Source organism: Alexandromys fortis, unplaced genomic scaffold, assembly GCF_014885135.2.
Source record: "Alexandromys fortis isolate MF-2015 unplaced genomic scaffold, M_Fortis_MF-2015_v1.1 scaffold_70, whole genome shotgun sequence".
In the NCBI taxonomy this organism is placed as follows: domain Eukaryota; kingdom Metazoa; phylum Chordata; class Mammalia; order Rodentia; family Cricetidae; genus Alexandromys; species Alexandromys fortis.
Window position 1 is genome coordinate 1,031,733 of NW_026067955.1, and position 17,974 is coordinate 1,049,706.

Sequence of the window (17,974 nt, forward strand, 5' to 3'; positions counted from 1 at the left end):
CCAGGCTCCTCCTCCTCCAGACTCCCCCAGACTCCTCCTCCTCCAGACTCCTCCTCCCCCAGGCTGCTCCTCCTCCAAGCCCCTCCTCCTCCAGACTCCTCCCCAGACTCCTCCTCCCCCGAGCCTCCTCCTCCAGGCTCCTCCTCCCTCAGGCTCCTCCTCCCCCAGGCTCCTCCTCCTCCAAGCTCCTCCTCCTCCAGGCTCTTCCCTCCTGCTCTCTGTTCTCTACAGCTGGGTCCTCTCAGCCTTCCTCCCTGGTGGAGCAACAAGACAGCTAACATGCTTTACTCCTCTTCTCTCTCTCCTCCCCTCCTCTTTCAAAGCCCATTGTTTTCCCAGAGAGAAGCCCAGCTAACCAGGGGAAGAAGAAGCCATGATAACAGCCTCTAAGTGATTCTCACTGAGGGCCCATTTGAGGCTTTGCCTGATCTGACCAGCAGCCACCCCTGACCCATAACCATGTGGATAACCAACCAGCATGGATAACCAGCGTGGATAGCCAGTGTGGATAACCAGTGTGGCACGGCTGGCTACCAGGGACCACTCTCCCTACAGCTACCAGAGGCCTGGGAGACTTCCCTGCCTTCCTGCCACTCTCAGGGCACCATTGCTATCACCCCTGTCATTTTTGATGCATAGTGCTCCTGCGGGTCTCTAAGGATACCAGAGACCTTTCTTGCTAACTTTGTATTTTCAGTATTTTAAAAAGGAATGAACCCCAGGGTTTTTTTTTAATAAAATGGCCCCTTCAGCTTGCACAACTGATGCTGGCCTTGCCCATTTCCTGAGAACATGAACTGGGAGTCCACTCCAAGGAACCGATATGGGGATAGACGGCCTGAGATTTACTGAAAGAGGCTAGCGATGTCCCAAGTTCAGTGTGGCTAGGCAGCTCCTGTACCCACAGGAACATCTAATACCACTGGAGTCCTGGTGCCTCTGTCCTTGGTCCATCCAGAAAAACAAACAAAAAACTCCCTTTCTACACACCATGGGCAGGACAATTACCATAGAACCAACAGGCACTGCCTAACCTAACCACCACCAGGGGGCAGACAAGGGACCTTGAACGTCCCATCTCCTGAGTGGGGACCTGAAGCCCAGAGCAATAGGTAGTTGGGGGACTGTAATCCAGGACTCAGAGGACAGAACAGGGGAGGGCTGGAGCCGGGCCGGCTCTGCCGAGGAACTTTGGCTGGAGGTGACAAAAACCTAGTGGAGAAATAGCCTCACCTGGAGAAATAACCTTCCCAAGCCTGACCTCAGCTCTGTAAGGGTGGGGAGGTCCATGTCCTTAGAGGCTGCCAGTAGCAGTGTGGCTTCTTGTTATGCATAGGACACCACTCGGCTCTGAAAGTACAATTAAGCAGCAAGAGGCAAGACAGGTGTCTCTGGCCAGGACCATGAAGGAGCCAGGGCTAGTGTGGGCGTGTGTGTGTGTGTGTGTGTGTGTGTGTGTGTCAGACTTCCTGGAAGTCACATCCAGCCTCCTGTTCTTATCCTTTGCTCTGAGCCCCCACCTTCACCCAGCCTTTAAGGTTCTACTCTGGCCCCCTTCTCCTCCAGGAAGCTCCTGGGCAACAGTGGAGTCAGAGCCTAGCCTCTGTGGCAGAAGTGGGAGTGAGTGGATGATATGGGATTGGGGCTGTGAGACTGACCGAAGGCCAGCACAGCTGCAAGGGCTGTGACATCATGGCACACAGGTGGCTCTGGCTCGAAAGCTGGAGCAGGCCTGGCTTGGCCAGCCCCCTCCACTAGCCAGGGTGGGTTGTGTCCTGGGTAGCAGCCCCAGGGACTCCGCTAAAGCACGGAGAAAAGACGGGAGCCACAGGAGGTTCTAGAATAGAGGAAATCCTTTCTGCTCATCTGAAATCCTGTGCCCCAAATAATTTCCCCTGACTGACAGTCTGACCTCTGCACCAAACAAGCCCATGCAAAGTGCTATTGCAAACAGCTTCCGCTGCTCTGTAAATGTGCCCTCCTGGGTATGGGGACACAGTGGCTTCTTTATTCAATCCAAGGTTACGGCAAAGAAACAAAAGACGCACATCTTCCCTGTCCTATTCTTGTTCTTCCCAAGCAGCAGAGAAAGCTTTTGTGCTTGCCTTCCTGAAGCTCTGAGGGGCTACAGGGCCTTGGCCTGTGTCTGACCCCAGCCCCTGTCTAATTAGCCCCCACAGGAGTCAGGTTCCTAATTGGGTCAGGCCAGGACCATGGGTCTGGGGTTGGAACGGGAACTGAGGTGTGTGGAGCTTTCGGAAATACGCCATCTAACTTCCTGCTCCCTATCCCCTTGTCCCCAGGCCTCCCCAACCTTATCCATCATTCAAGGCTCCACTCTGGGCCCTCCAACTCCAGGAAGCCCCTGGTCACCTGAAAGCCAGCATCAGTGGCTCAGAGTCCTGCCTCTGCTGATAGCAACTTGGATCTGACCTGGCCCTTGTCCCCAGGCCAGGGAAGTCTAGGGCTCAGGGTGCTCTGGAAGCTGCAGATGGGACAGAGCTCTCCCCAGTATGACTCCATGCCACATGAGTCCTTCCTGTTGTCACCTCTTTTTCCTCTGCTTTCAGAGAGACGCTGCCTCTGACTATGTTCACAGGGTGGGGCCAGAATCTGGCTTCCCCACTGCCTTTCCCTGTTGCTGTTCCCCCGACTGCCAGAAGCCCCTGTGCCTCTGTGGTCCTTCATCTGCACACTACAGAGTGCTACCTTCTGGTCTGGAGCTCTGGGGTTTTTATCATACACTTTGGTAGCGGGTTAGAGTGGGAACCGTCACCATCATCAGCCGAACCCTGCCTTCGGCTAGCCAGCATCCTTTTAGATGCCTCTTCTCACGTCTTCACTTTCCCCCCAAAGCCCACACCTGAGTCCGGCAGCACAGACTGAGGTCTGGGGCTAGACCTCCAAGATGCTCTAGCTAGGGTCCAAGCTAACAGGAGACAATGGCCACCTGAAGGGATTTCTCTATCAAAGCCCTGTTTTCCTCCCTCTCTGGGTTCTGAACGTGGGCTCTAGTGGCCTGAGTTGGGACTGGGGTCCCATTCGTAGGTTCCTGAGACTAGGACCATCTAGAAGTGGTGGCCTGGCCCTCCCCCACCTTACCTCCTACTCACACAGGCTCTGGGCATGCCTCTGCTGGTTGCTTGGCAACACACCCCTACGCACCTGCACCCGGACCCATCTCCGTGAACTAGAGGGGAAGGGGCAGACTTACAGAGCGGCTGTCAACTAGGCCCAGGGCAACCTTGGGGGCCGGAGGGGCGGGGTCCCCCGGCTCCCCCATCTGTGTTGATAGCAGTTCTGTTCCCCAGGATAGGTCCTCAGGGACTGTTGCTACAACAAGTGTCTGCTTGGTGACTGGGCCCAGCCCTGAAGCTAGCAGGAGACAAACCGTGGGGCCTCTTTCTTTTGTTCTTGGGTGGGGGACACTTGGATGGGGTGATAGAACCAGGCTAGGCTCACTCCTTGTTCAGGGAATCACAAGGAAATAACAGGCCTGGGGAGAGCCACGGGAGTCCGTGGGGACCTTGGGCTTCTGATGCCGTTACTTAGAGATCTTCCCACACCCTGGCTTCCAGCTTTGTTTTCCAGTCTGACTGTCCCCGGTCTATCTCCACTTTGTCCCTTTCTCATGCCTCACCCTTTGTCTCCCTGAATCTTTCTGTGCCAGCCCCCAGTAGCCTAAGCAGGGCTCACTCCCTCCACACCCCACCCATGGCCCAGCGTCCTCCAGCTCTGCTTTCCCGACGGTCTGCACAAATTCCTTTCCCTTTAGTTCAGCACAGACATGGGTGGATGTTTTTGAAAGGAACTCTCTGGGAAGCAAAGGAAAACAAACCCAAACACCCCAGCCCACCACCTAGAAACGCAGGGTCAGAGAGGCAGGGCTATCCACTGAAGCTGTCTGAGCCTGGTTGCAGATCCTTCCCTGGGGCAAGAGCCTGGCCACACAGCACCTCCCCTCCTAGGACATGGGACAAGGTGGTGGTGGTGGTGGTACTTGCTAGCCTATCTGTCCCAGATGTGTGTGGTTTAAAGCTTTTTATTCTAGGACCCCATCAGGAACCAACAAGATGCCTTGGTAGGAATGGGGACTTTATAAAGATATAGTACTAGTTTAATGAATAGATGACTGTAGGGTTCTCTGGAACCTCAGGGGTGGCACAGAATAGTCTCCAAGACACCTCTATCTCAGTATCTCTATTCTCAGGGGCCTCTGGCCTCTGTCAGTATTGCTGGCATATACTGGGATGGGGAAGACTCACTTCTTCTGGTTTGCTGGCTACTTTTTTCACTTATTTTTCTCAGTGCAATGGGGATAGGCAGGGACGTTGGACAATCCACCCCACTCTGTAGTCAAGCCGGCCTGGTGAGGCGGGAAGACTGTGGGCCCTGCCACTAATTCGCTCAGACAGGTCACTCAACTCCTCTGGGCGATGGAACACGGCATCCCTCAAATGGGGCTGTCAGGGAACTACAAGCAGGTCTGGAGCTCTGGGCATACTCCATGGCACATAGACGTGGCTCTGGAAATAGTGTTTCTTTTCTGTGTTACTCATGGCGACTAGAGGGCCCAATACTTCCCAGCGGGGAAGTGAATATGTGACTTGGTGTGTGGTCACGTGCCTTCCTGACAGTAAGGCACCCAACAGGCAGTAAATACAGGTTCAAAACTACCTCAATCCTCCCCTTGGCTTCTCCCCCTGGCTGCTACTTTCTGCTATGCACCTCTCTCTCCCACAGATCCAGAGCCAAAAGCTCAGGAGGAGGGCGGGCACTGTGCCACTGATGGCTGCCCCCTCTCCAGCCAGCCTTCAGCTGTTGTCCCCAAGGGGCCCTGGACCCCCTTGTCTGCCGCACTGCCAATCGATCGAACGCCCTGCCATCCTCAGGCATGCCATGAATTTTTCATCAAAAGCCTGTAGACTTTGGGAAACACACAATTAGAAGCACCATCAATAATGTACCACGTGGAGGCATCCACAGGGCGCAGCCAGACCCCAGACGTGACTGTCTTCCAGCCTGCTCTAGCAGGAGACAGAGGGGGAGGCCCTGACTGCACCCTCAGGGACCTAACTCTGGATACAGAACAAGTGCAGCTGTTGTGAGAGAGAAGGCAACCACGCCCTTGGCTTGCGTCAGCTCCTTAGGGCCCAGGCCAGCCACAGGAAGACTAGTCTGATTTGGGGTGTTTTGTTAGTTAAATGAACACTGATGAGTGCCCCGAGCTCATTCCTTTCTCCATATAGCACAGCAAAATGCCAGGCGGTTATATGACGTCTCTGGGTGGGTTGCTTTTGTTTTTGTTTTTGTGGACCTAGTGAGTGGCTTTCCAGGATCCCAGGAAGCAGGGCAGGTGCTAGGTAAGGTTGAAGAAGCAAAGGCAGGGAGACTAGAGACGCTGGTGGTGCTTCTCACAGCCAGTCCAGCACTCTAAGAACTCCAAGGTCAGGAGGCTGTGGTGTAGGAAGGACATAGCGATACACACCTATAATCCCAGCATTTGAGGTAGACAAGCAGAGGGAAAGATGGAGGCTATCTGGACTACACAGAGTTCCAGGCCAGCTTGAAATACCAAGTGGGATCCTGTCTTGAAGAAAGAAAAAAAAAAATCCAAGCTGAGGGCAGAAGCACAGTCCACTCAGAAAGAACACTTCAGTGATGCTACCTCGTCTCAGTTCTCTGGGCAACATGCTGGAGTCACCATCTCATAGCCTGTGCTGTCCCATCCACCCAGAGGAGCTGTCCAATTCTAGGCCCCTGGGTGGCCCTTGCTCAACAGAGTTGGATGTGGCTTCTTTGACCCTTCCTAGTCCTGTGACTCAAGTGTCCCTGTTCTCAGAGTACGGACCTGTCAAATCCATACTGGGGGGCGGTGGCGGTGGCGGGCAGAGCAGGAATCAGGCTGGAAATCCTGTCTCTTGGCTCGCGGACATCTGTGCTCTGGGATCACTGGGTGTGAGAAGGGGGCCTTCCTCTGTAGGGCTAGGGTCCAGCCTGCTGCAGTTAGGTGCGGGGAAAGGGTTACAAGGACCTCAGGCGGAGTTTGACTCACCAGGTTGAGAAGCTGGGTGGGGAGGGAGGAAGGGGGGCAGGAAACCATACCTTTGTCTTTGGTGACCCTAGATAAAACCTTCCTTGAGAGTCGTGGTTGCAGGAGGAGGGTTGCTTGTCTCCAGTCTGCAGCCCATCTGAGGGGGAGGCAGGCCTAGCAGCTCTCAATAAGGCCGCATGAAAAGCACAGATGGTGCCAACAAGTGCAAATTAATTGAGCAAAGCCTGTGTACACAGGCGCTGCGAACAGGCGGCTGACAGGAGGGGAGGGACTGCTGGGGGACAGGGCAGGGAGCAGGGAGAAGCCTTAACGAGCACTTATCGATGTCTTGGTGGATCCACAGCCCAGAGCACAGCTATTGACAAAGCCTGTCTATAAATCTCCCAGCCATGTCTCCAGAAGCCTTAATTACGGGGCCTCATTACCCTTCACACCTCTAGGCTCATGGGAGCCAGCGTGGGCAGGGGTGGCTGACAACACACTGGCTGACCCATGACAGCCTTGCGGAGCTTTTCTACGAAAGATGCCTAGCTGGGCTGCCTGGAACAGTGTGGGGCTATGTATTTAGCCGAGCAGGTGGGATTCAGCCTCCCAGGCTAAAGGCAGAGGGTGGAAGGGATTTTGGAGCCAGAGAACTCTAAACTCCTGATCCAGCCTGTCCAGTTACTGTTGACTCCAGTGAGTCTCTCACCTCTCGGTGCCACAGTTTGCTCCTGTACCGAGGAAGAGAGGGTTGTAAGGAGATTAAGGGGCAAGGTCTGTGCGTAGCACACATAATACGAATGTAAGGCTATCTGGCCACAGCAGGCCCCAGGGTTCTTCTGTTGCACACAACATTCCAGTACCATGCCAGGCCGTCCAAATCTGAATAGAGATAAAATACAGACATCGTCCTTCCTGGCTAACACGAGCGACTACTTGCAGCTTCACCGGCAACAGTTTGAGCCTCACTCATTACTCCTGCCTTCTAGGTGTGAATTAGCAAGAGGTTAATTATATTCACGGAACCGTCTGACCCTTCATCAGCATCACCAACTGCAGTTACAGTCCTGATCTTTCCCACCACACTCAGAGAGCCCTGAAGTTGCCCGGGAGCTCCCTACACTAGTCAGCTGACCTGGAGGATGGCAGCTGTGCTCCTGTGAGGAAGGAGAGCCGCCCATTTGCTCCTTCACACTTCTCTTCAGGAGAGCACGCTGCACAGGCTTTAATTGGAGGCTATTTTCTTTTTATCCCCCTACCCATGCTTGAATTGTGTGGTCGTTGTTTCCTATTCATTGCCTCCAGGGAGGCATCTGGCCAGAAGAAAAGCCTGGGTCAGGGGCTGGGAGAGGTCTTGGTATCTGCCTGCTCTCTGCCTGGGGGAAGAAGCCCTTTGAGCCTGGGTGGTATGTGTGTGGGTGTGTGGATTGGTGGGTGAGTTGAGGTGACGGGTTGGGGGTGGGGTCTCAGCTGTCATGGGGACTTGGGAGGGTCCGTTGAAAGGAGGCACCTTCTGCCTGGAAGCCAGGAGGAGTAGACTCAGAACAGACAGGTCTGTCCCTGCGGCTCCAGGACTTATGCTTCCCAGAATAGCCATGCATGTGGCCCAACACCAAATCATAAACTTACTCAAAACATTGTATGTATGTATATAATATATGTATAGAGCATACATATATCACACGTGTGATATGTGTGTATAACCTGATTCTACTTGAGTAGGAATTTTGTAGAGGATGGTATCTGTCACAGTGCTAGAAGGGTTGGATATGCTTGCTCCATGGGGTTTCTCAGAGGGGCGGTCCTTGAGGTACTGCCCAAGATGTTCTGTCTGGGGATGGGACATGTCCCTCACCTCCCAGGCTGTCCCATCCTCTGTCTGGACTGTCTTTTGAGGGCTATGCGTCTACCACCCATTTGTCTTCCTGTAGCTTACCTTTCCTGCCTCCCACCCGGGCCCCAGGTGTCTCAGCCCCGTTCCACTAAAAGCCTCCATTTCGCCAGTACTATCCACAGCCTCACACAGTGTTATAGTTTTTGGTGTCCTCGGCAACGCTTCTAGGAATCTTGTGTCCACCTTGGCTTGTTGAAGTTCCAGCCCAGGACAAGGGTCCTTTGAGCGTTCCCCCTCACCTGGCCTGTCCCCCCCGACTCTTCTGACCACTCCTCCCCGCGTGCCTCCTGCTCCTTGTCCCTGAGAGTCTTCAAGCAGCACCCTTTCCAGCGTTACCCCTGCTAAGGTGTGAAGGTTAATTTGAGTGTCAACTTGACAGGATGTAGTCACCCAGGAGACACAGCTCTGGCATGACTGTGAGGCCATTTCTAGACTGGGTTAACTGAGGAAATCGCCCCGCTGATGTCACCGCCCCGTGAGCTGGGGTCCTGGGTAAGCAAAAAGGATAAGGGGGCTGAGCAACAGCATTCACCTCTCTGCCTCCTCACTCGGGGTGTCATGTGACTCACTGCTTCCGGCTCCTGCTGCCATCAACCGTACCCTCAAACTATGACCCACGTTAAAACCTTCCTTTGTAAAGTTGCTTTTGTTGGGCATTTGACCACAGCAATGAGCAAAGTAACTAAGGCATCAGGTTCTGTCTTCTTTCCAGGCAGTGGAAACCCAGGGCCCTTGTGTATGCAGCTGAAATGACGGGAAGGGCTTACTGGGCGTCTTAGTTAGGTATCCACTGCCATGATAAAGCATCATGACCAAGAGCAACTTGGGGAGAAAAGGGTTTATTTCAGCTTCTGTCATCCAGGGAGAACAGTGCAGGAGCTCAAGGCAGGAGCTCAATGCAGGAACGGAGGCAGTGGCCTTGAAGGAGTGCTGCTTATGGCTTGCTCAACCTTCTTTCTTACACAATTCAGATGGCCTGCCCAGTGGTCACCGCTCTCTGTGCAATGGCTCCTCCCACATCAATCATTAATCAAAGCAATACCCCAGTCTTGCCTACAGCTCAATCTCATGGTGGCAGTTTCTCAATGAAGCGTTGTCTAGATTTGTATCAAATGGACACAAATGGGGTAGCTTGCTTTGCCTAGGCGTGCCCTCCTTGGGGTGTCAGGGAATGGCCCCTGACCATCTCAGATCCAGGTCAGTTTTATCAAGCTTGCTTGGTGTCCTGCCTCTGTGCCACCCTCTTCCTTTCCAGCTGCAGGTTCCCCTAAGTCAGATGATCAAAGAGTGGAGGGTGCAGAGTAGGGATGGATAGATCTCCCAAGGAAGCAGCGACAACTAGGGGTCATGGAGAGCGAGGGACGAAGCCTGCTCTTCCAGATCCCTTCCCCAACTGTCCCCTTCACCCAGTATCAGGGACTTTTCATAGTTCACAAAGCCCTTTCCAGGCACCCAAGGCTCACAGAGTCAACCTGTGGGGTATTCTCTGTATCTAACAGTTAAAAAGACAGAGATTGCTCTGAGACCCGGCTGGAGGCCAAGCAGACAGCAGACACCCTGGGTCAGGAATCTTCTGGCAGGGTATTGTGGGGTGCAGGGAGCTGTTAGATATGAGTAGCATATTCTGGGTTCTAGTGAGGGCTTAGGCCAAGACTTCAGAGCCTTAGGGACTTACACCGGGCAGAGCTGAGGGCAGCGGAGAACTAAGGGAGGTGGCAAGCCGATTAGGACATCTGTGCTTAAGACAGGCTGTGCCTCAAACAGGAGGAGGCCTGATGAGAAGAAGGCTCATCTGGACTCAGTTCTTAGGTTTCCTGAGTGTCCCCCCACCCACAAGAGGAGAGACAAAGGGGACGTTTTCATCTTCGGCCTCACAGCCCACCACCAGCGAAGTAGAGATCAAGAGGGGGTCTCCACCAAGCCTGATGCAGAAGTTGAGATGCCTCTGGTCCCCCTAAAACAACCACTTGAGGTCTCTGAGCTACTATTCAGTGCAGTCCCTGAAGCCCACTATGCTGTAAGAGATTTGCATATCTGAGAGCAAAAATCATTCTGCGGCTGGCTTAGCACCACAAGGCTGGAGCCCCCTTTTGTCTGTTTGAGTAAGAGCTGGCTAAGGGCGGAAGGATAATTAGTCCCCTGTGGGCAGCGCCCCTCCTCCAAGGATGTAAAGATGCAGCCTGTATACCCCATGCTCACACTCCCGCAGCCTGCTGACTACGGGATGTCTGCATCGGAAGGAGCCGATAAATGGGCGTTTTATCTGATTAAACTGGGAGTGAACTGGCTGTTCTCTATTATCTATCTGTAGGCTTGATTGGATATTTAGCACTGTGTGTGTGTGTGTGTGTGTGTGTGTGTGTATGCGTGCGCATGTGCAATTTTCTTGTCTGTATTAAGAGAAAATTGGATTGCACTGAACAGCATTTAATCTGAGCACACAGGAGTATACCCTAATAAAGTAAACAGGGCTGGAAAGAGGGACAGGGGACAGTTGGGTCCTTAGCCCTGGATGGACACCAGGGCTTCTGCACAGGGCCCCCTGTGCTCCAAGGCAGCACTCCTTTTCAGTCCTGATCCGGCCCTCCTCTGACACAGCCCTTGATATCCGGTGAGGGGTTAGCAGGACCACCGGATGTGTCTACCCAGAGCCTATGTCCCTTTAGCCCCGAGAATTCCCTCCTGCCTCTAGTCTGATGCTCCATGAGGTGGCAGTGCATCCTTATGCACACAAAAGAGGTTGTAGGCTGAAACAAAATGGGGTGAGGAGAAGATGGGGGAGGCGAGGGAGACGGGGGCCTGGGGGCTGTGTCCTCCCCACCACCATGCTAGCAGCTAGGGTCTGTGCTGGGGAATCTGTTTTAGGGCTGGATACAGTGTCGCGGTAAAGGCAGGGGATAGAAACTGTTCCACAGCCTTATTCCATTTGCAACTAAACACTGAACACTGAGGTTGTGGGGGCCTCTCTGCCTTCACATGATCCGCCCTGGGAGGTAAGAGGAGCACACAGCTGTCTGTTTTCTAGGAAACTGAGGCAGCTCTCTATCCCAGATGGGCTGGAGGAGGGACGTGTGTGTCAGGATCCAGATTTCTGTGTCTGAGTCACTAGGCCTGGTTGGCTCTGGCTGCTATGGGATCAGGCTCTGAGCGAGAGCCCCAGACCTGAGTTTGTCAAGCCCATTGGTGGGCCTACTAGGTGACAAGATGGGGGTGGGTACCTACTTGCACAACAATGAGTTGAAATAAAAGTGAAATGAGTTATGATTCTGGGGGCTGAAATTCAGTCTGTATTAACACACGTGCTTGGTATCGTACACTTATCATCACAAGTAGGATGAAGGCAGACAGCTTGCAGAAAGGGACGGTCCCAGTGCCCAGGTCAGCAAATCTCTCCGAGCTGTCCCTCGGTCTGGCGCATGTCCCTCTTTAAGAATTGCTGACTCAGCCTTAGGAACTCATGACCTCATCTTCTCTACCTTGTTTACGGCGGACACTGCACCCTTGCATGTCCACCACCAGTGGACAGGATGCACCACAGATTGGAGTTTCAGGCAGTGCTGGCATCTTGCTGAGAGCAAAGCTAGAGTCTGATCTGCTTGTTCCAGCTCCATTAAGCATGATGCTATCAAACCCAGGACCATAGTCATCATAGTCATACATCGGAGCCCAGCCTGCTCCAGAGAGGGGAAGGCCAGCGGGTGACTGCCGGGCACATATCTCCCCATGTCACCCGGAGTTCCCTCTGAGGGTAATCTCTCCTGCCTCTGGGGGCTCTTGCTGTGGGTGGTCTCTCCTCCTCAGCATCTCTCAGACAGATCTTTCAGATACTCGGGCCAGGTTCTGAGCCGGCCAAGGCATACCCCAACAGCCCTTCAGTTCTCTGCCCTAACCTGGAAGACTTCCTCTCTCCTTCCTAGAGAGGTATGTGTTCTCCCCATTTCACGGATAGGTAAACAGAGGTCTAGAAGGGAAGGAATGTGCTTGGAAGGTCCAATGGGGCCTTTTAGTGAGATCTTGGCCAGGCTCAGGAAAGATGAGAATGCAGTGCCTATGTGTACGTACGCAGGTACACACACACACACACACACACACACACACACACACACACACACACAACACACACACACATTTCCGCACAGCAGGGCGGCAGGTTCCTCTCTCAGGAACAAACTAACCATCTCCCTGTCACCACGGAAGCCAGACTGATCACCATTCCCACCTGGCTTCTGCTCTCACTCTCTGTTGTCCCAGTGACATCTGCCCCCACCCTGAGGCAGATGAAGTGATCCCTGCCTGACAAAGCTGATGGGGTTAAGGCCAGATTCAGTCCTGGGGGAAGACTGTGTCCTGGTCCCTGTCATCTCCTCCTCCCATTTCCTGTGTTCACTGCTCACCTGGGGCCTCTGAGCACCGACATCCTAGACTGGTCCCACTTTTATGTGACTGTCACTTGAGGATGGGCTTCAGAGAGTCCTGGTGAGCTGTGCTGTCTCCCTTCCTCCCCTCAGTCTAAAAGATTCCCTGAACATCCGCATCATCATCAAGCCTCCTGAGCAGGGGACAGCTCCTTAGTGTCCCGGCGCCCTGCAGCCCGCTCCCCAGTCCTCTCACAGATCTCAGAAGGTAAGTAGGAATGACATCAGAGAGGTGGAGTGGCGTTTCAAAGTCACACAGCTCTTGACAGCAACCTGCTAGAACTGCCCAAATTGGTGGTGGGTTCCTTGTAGTGAGGTCACAAGACTTGGCACAAAAAAGATGCTAGAAAAGCTGGCTGAATGCACACGCTAGACCTTGGGGAGGTGAGAAGCAGCCGGGGTGCATCAAGGAGAGGTGCTCTTGAGGTTTTCAGTCCCAGGATGCATTAAGCCCCGTCGTGGTCCTTGAGCCCCCCTGCACTGGGCTCAAGCCATCTTTGCCTCTTGGCCCCTGAGGGCCCTCCTTTCTCCCAGCTTTTCCAGGCTGACTCACTTTTCTGGGCCCCTGCAGGCTCTCCCTGATCAGACTGCAGAGATGTCTCCAGGCCACCCCCAGTGTCTTTAGGTTCAAGAGAGGGTACACATGGCAGTTCTGTGTATGTCCTGAACAGCCATCCCTGGGCTTAAGAGTGAACCATGAAGCCATTTGGTATTTGGCCTTCTGGAAGTGTGTGACTTCACCCACTGCTTGATATAGTCACTGTAGGGCAGGGGATTCTGGGCCCTTGGGTATCTTGATGTCAGTTTAGTGGTGCGGGTGTGGCTTTCATCTTAAGTCAAAGTCTCTGTCTCTCTGGTTAGTTGGGTCAAGGCCCTCCAGTGGGCAGTAGCTTTGAAAGCTGGACAGCGCCGGTTTCCACCCAGCTCTAGGAATGGAGGTTGGGAGGGAGTGGGAGCGGGGGAGGGGAGCTGGCCAGCAGGGGGCCTTGCTCAGCCTCCTTGCTCCCAGCGTACACCCACCAAGAGACAATAAATCGACAAACACTTAATCTCTTTGCAAATTGAAACGCAGCCGTAAATATCTGGTGCATCCCAGTAGCTGAGTTATGAGTCTCGTTTATTAATCTCTTTAGTCTCAGGTGATGGATGGAGAATGGGAATGGCCCGCCTGAGATGCAATGGGGGCGGGGGAGATGAGGAACTGTAAGCAGGGGTCTGGGGACAGGCTTTCTGGAGATAGGGTTATAGTGGAAGGCCTGGAGATTCATGTCGGTGCTTCTCATCCTAAATGCTCCTATAGCCTGGACACTGGGGCCGTTTCCGTTGCCCTCCTGTCCACATTCCTGTTAGTCTTCCCCTCAGCCTCAAGAGGGAGCAAGGAGACAATATTCCTTCTCTTTAACAATGAGGAAGCAGGATCAGAGAGGTGGAAGGCTTTCTCTAACCTCACACAGCTCTGGAGGTAGACTTGAGACAACCTGTTAGAGCTGTGGGTGTCAGGCGGAGCTGAGTCTGCAGGAGAGACAACAGACCCTCCTGCAGGATGACAGCTTCGCTCCTCCCTTTCCAGCCTCTCATTCCTCCCTTTCCCTTCTTCGCTGCCTCTCCCACTTCTCCCCCACCTCCTACTCTCTCTGCCTGCCTCTCCCTCCTTCTCTTCCCTCTCTCCTCTCTCTTTCTCTTTTCCCCTCTTTCCCCTCCACCTCTCTGGTGTGTGTGTGTGTGTGTGTGTGTGTGTGTGTGTGTGTGCGTGCGTGCCTGCCTGCCTGCCTGCCTGCCTGCAGTGTGAACTGAGGAGGAAGCAAAGGGAGGCACAGGAAAGAGAAGGAGCTGCTGAGGGCTCAGACAGCTGGGGACTTTTGCATGTTCTCTGCATTTATTTTTAGAACCCCTTCCTCTTGGCGCAGCACACAAGGCTCCCTGGTTAGGAGGAGCAGAAGCACAGGGCCCTGAGACGACCTCCAGCCTGGAGGAGCGGGGCCTGGAGGGGCCTTTGTAAGTGCATGGTGGACACTCACCTAGAGGTCAGGGGCAGAGAGCTGGGTGCTGTATGAGTGAGTAGCAAGGAGCAGAATGGCCAGACAATTAGAGGCAGAGAAATTGGGGACAGCGGAGACTGACGTGTAAGGGGATGGAGCAGCAGCTATGTGGGAGAAGGTGGCTAGTAGCTTGGCCACTGTGATCTGAAGAGAACCCAGTCAGGTGTCTATTCTGATGCTGAGGTTAGCCTGGGTGGCTCATGCTCTTGGTTGCCTGGGTTTCTGTACCTCTCCTCTGTTCTTTATCTCTATGGTTTTATAGGATCTGGGTCCCCAGGCAGGGGTGGTGGTAGTAACAATGGAAGATGTCATCTCAGGGCCTGAGGATGTTTTTCTTGACCTCTGTGATACCTCTGTGGTACCCACCCAGCCCACGGTACCCTGGGTTGAGGCTCTCTCTCACTGGAGGTTTTTCTACTTCTTGTTATCTCTGTGAAGAGTCTAGAACACTGTCTCCCTCTGGTGACAACTACCGTTGGCCACAGAGGTCTCCTGCTTAGGGTGCATCACCTGCCACCAGGTGGTGCTGAAGGAGCCAAAGTCAGCTTTGAGCATCCACTCACCTGGGTGGGGTCTGGGGAAGGATGGAGGCTCCAACTACACTGCGGAGTCTCGAGGAACTAGGGCACATCTTCTCCAATGTCTCCTGCTGACAGAGGCAGGAACTGGGGCCCACAGAGGAGGGTTGAGCTCAAGGTTACTTCAAGGAGCAATGAGAGTAAGTGCAGAGCCCAGCATGGAGCTAGGCCAGGCAACATTGTGCCCTATGGCCATGGGATATTGAAGGAGGCAGAAGATATGAGGAGCTCAGAATGAAGGGAAGTTCCCGTGGCGTGGAGATGGCCAGGCTACATTTGCCCAGACTAAATAGGGAGATTGGTTGCCCTTTGCCCATGCAAAGGAGGAACAAAGGCTGCAGTTCACAGGGAGCTTTGCCACATGACCAAGCTCCCTTCCCTTCTCAAGGCCTTACCCGTCTCCTTTGCCCAAGGAGGCAGCTCTCCCATGTTACAGACAGACAATCAGGACACAGGGACATAAAGTGACAGAACTGGGCAGGCACAGCCGAGACTCCTCCGCACCAGCCTAGGAAGGTAGCCTTGGCCTGGGGAGTCTGACCTCCTGGGCTGAGCTGCATTCAGTCAGCTGTGTGCCTCAGGTGAAGTCCCCAGGCCTCTCTCTCCATATGCACATGGGCCCCTCTCAGGGGGAGTCACCCTGCCACCCCTAAGAGCAGTTTAAACAGGACAAGGACAGCCAGTGACTTAAAGAGACCTCGGGGTCAAGGACGGAGCCTTGTAGGACTCATAGACTCAGGAAAGGAAAAGAAAAGCTTGGGCTGGGGGTGGCGTAGGGACTAGGGGGTGGGAGGAGGGAAGGGAAAGGCTTTCAAAGAGAGGATGAGAGAAATGAGTTATTCCAGCATGGGGAGCTTAGAAAAGTCCACTGAATCTTTTAACAACCCTGTCAATTATTCATTTTCTAGGATGCAGGGCCCCTGGTTGGCCTCAGAGCTGCTGTGAGCAGGGCAGAGGGAGGGAGGGAAGAGGAAAGAAAGAGAGGGGGAGGGAAAGAGAGGGCTGATATCAGAAAGAAATGGCAATATACAAAGACAATGGCATGCGTGTGCATACGGGCATGGATGTGTGTGTATGTGTGTGTGTTTGTGTATGTGTGTGTGTACATGTGGGGGGAGGGGAGAAAGAGAGTGAGTAAATGAACAATGGTGGGGTGGAGGGCAGCAGAACAAACCCTGCTTGAGCCTCTGGGTGGAAAAGACACGGACTACCTTGTCTAAAGCCTAGTCCTCTTCCTTCAGGAAGCCTTCCTAGGTCCTCTCTCCTTCTCCCCCCACCCCGCCTTTAGGAAGGTCCTTTGTCTGGATCATATCTCCCTGCTTGTCCATCCTCACATGTTCATTCTTGTCTTCTCTGTGTGGTTGACAGTCTGTGGCTATTTTTTATCTCAAGGGGATTTCCAGTTCTCAGGCCTCCGTCCCCTCTCTTGCCCCCATGGCCTCACTGGGTATAGGACTGGGCACTCATTAGGTTGGGTCATCCTAGGCTTCTGTTGAGTTGGAGATGTCTCATGGGTCTCTGTGAGTGGAATTGGCAGCTCTGAAGACTCAACAGAACTCCTCAGTTTACCCCCTGTGGTGGTGGCATCAGGAGACACCAGCTAGCTTGAGTGAGGTGGCTCAGATGTCAGGGATAAGGACAAGATGCTGGCAAAGTGGGTCTTTGAAGAACTGTCCCTTTCAAAATGGCTCGGGAGTTGAACATTTCCAAAGAAATGTATGTTCCGGGCTGCTCATAAGGGACGCAATTGCTTCCCTTAGCTCTGCCATGGCTCTTACCCTTGACCTCCGTGGTCCCACCCAGCACTGAGCTTTTTACTGCCCTGAAAAAACATGGTCCCTGGAATGACTGCATTAGAGCTAGGTGTCTGGGGATGGGAAGAAATGGCTGGGCTTGGTAGGAGTCCTGGCTGGGGTCTATGTGCTGTGAGGGGCAAGGGGCATTGCACAAAAGGCCACAGACCAGATCCCTTCTACCTGTTCCTCTGTCCCCAAGGAACCCCTTTCCAGAGAATATTCCATTCTCAGTGCTCACAAGTAGACTCAGGAGGGAGCCAGAGAGAAGATGGATTTGAGGCTCTGGGGACTGCACGGCGACACTAGACAGAGAATGAGGCGCCATGGAAGTCAGGTGATGCAGAGAGGCTCAGCCAAGGCCACAGAAGAGAGCAGAGGGGGCCGCTCATTCATCCTTGGGTCACCTCACAACAACTGCTGTGTCACAAGGCTCCCTGCCTCACCTACGGACTCTGCGGATGACACTGCCTGATATAAGTCCCGAGTCACATACCTCATGACTGTCACTGCTGCTCAGGTTCCTCCGGGCTCCTCAGGTATCTGCTGCTATAGATCTGTGCCTTGAAGCACAGGGGCTGTGCCTGTGCTCTGTCCCACAATCATGCCTCCCTGCCCTACGGTGCTGGATGACATCATCTTACATCAGGGTCTATTGCTATGCAGCAACAGTCCTGGGCCCCATGGCTGTCTTCTGTGGCTTGTCACTCTGCCTCTTGGTTACATGAGTTCATCCATTGCTATGTAATTTTCTTTGGTTGCCATGGAACAGTGACCCATGGCTGCACAGCTGCTTGTGATTGGCATGGAACTGTAGCCCGTTGCTACCCAACCACATTCTGTTACTCACAACTGGGTTCTCTTGGCTGTGGGGAAGGTGTGTGGCTGGGCCCTGCCCTCATCTTTCTGAGCTCTGGCCTGTAGGTTTGTAGGAGAGCAGCTGGGATAACATGATGGCAAGGGGGCTGGGGAGAGAGCAGGGGCCGGGAGAGAGTCCTTGTGCTGTGTTGGAGGGCTAAATCAGGCACAGGAAGACAAAAAATAGGTGCAACGAGCCTCACTTTCCACCTTTTTATGTCTCCCATCACATACAAGGGCACAGCATTAAGTTATGTGTGTTTCCCATTGCGCATGAACCAGGTTCTCAGACTTGCTGTCCGCAGCTCAGGCCTTACCAGAGAGTCCCTGCCATTCCCAGCTGTGGGATGGAGCTTGGCA

General features: G+C 53.7%; 1 protein-coding gene across 3 annotated transcripts in view; it reads right to left on the reverse strand.

Annotated features, from left to right (window-relative positions):
• The window catches only part of Ccdc33 (coiled-coil domain containing 33), a 100,896-nt gene that overhangs the window by 10,521 nt on the left and 72,401 nt on the right, over positions 1 to 17,974 (reverse strand). For 2 of the 3 annotated variants that reach the window (XM_050151815.1, XM_050151814.1), the window contains exon 1: positions 3,215 to 3,318. The exons of the other annotated variant lie outside the window; for it this stretch is intronic. In XM_050151815.1, the coding sequence (XP_050007772.1) occupies positions 3,215 to 3,283 (69 nt within the window). In that variant the 5' untranslated portion in view covers positions 3,284 to 3,318. Of the gene's footprint in view, positions 1 to 3,214; positions 3,319 to 17,974 lie in introns of those variants that run through there. 3 annotated transcript variants of the gene reach the window in all.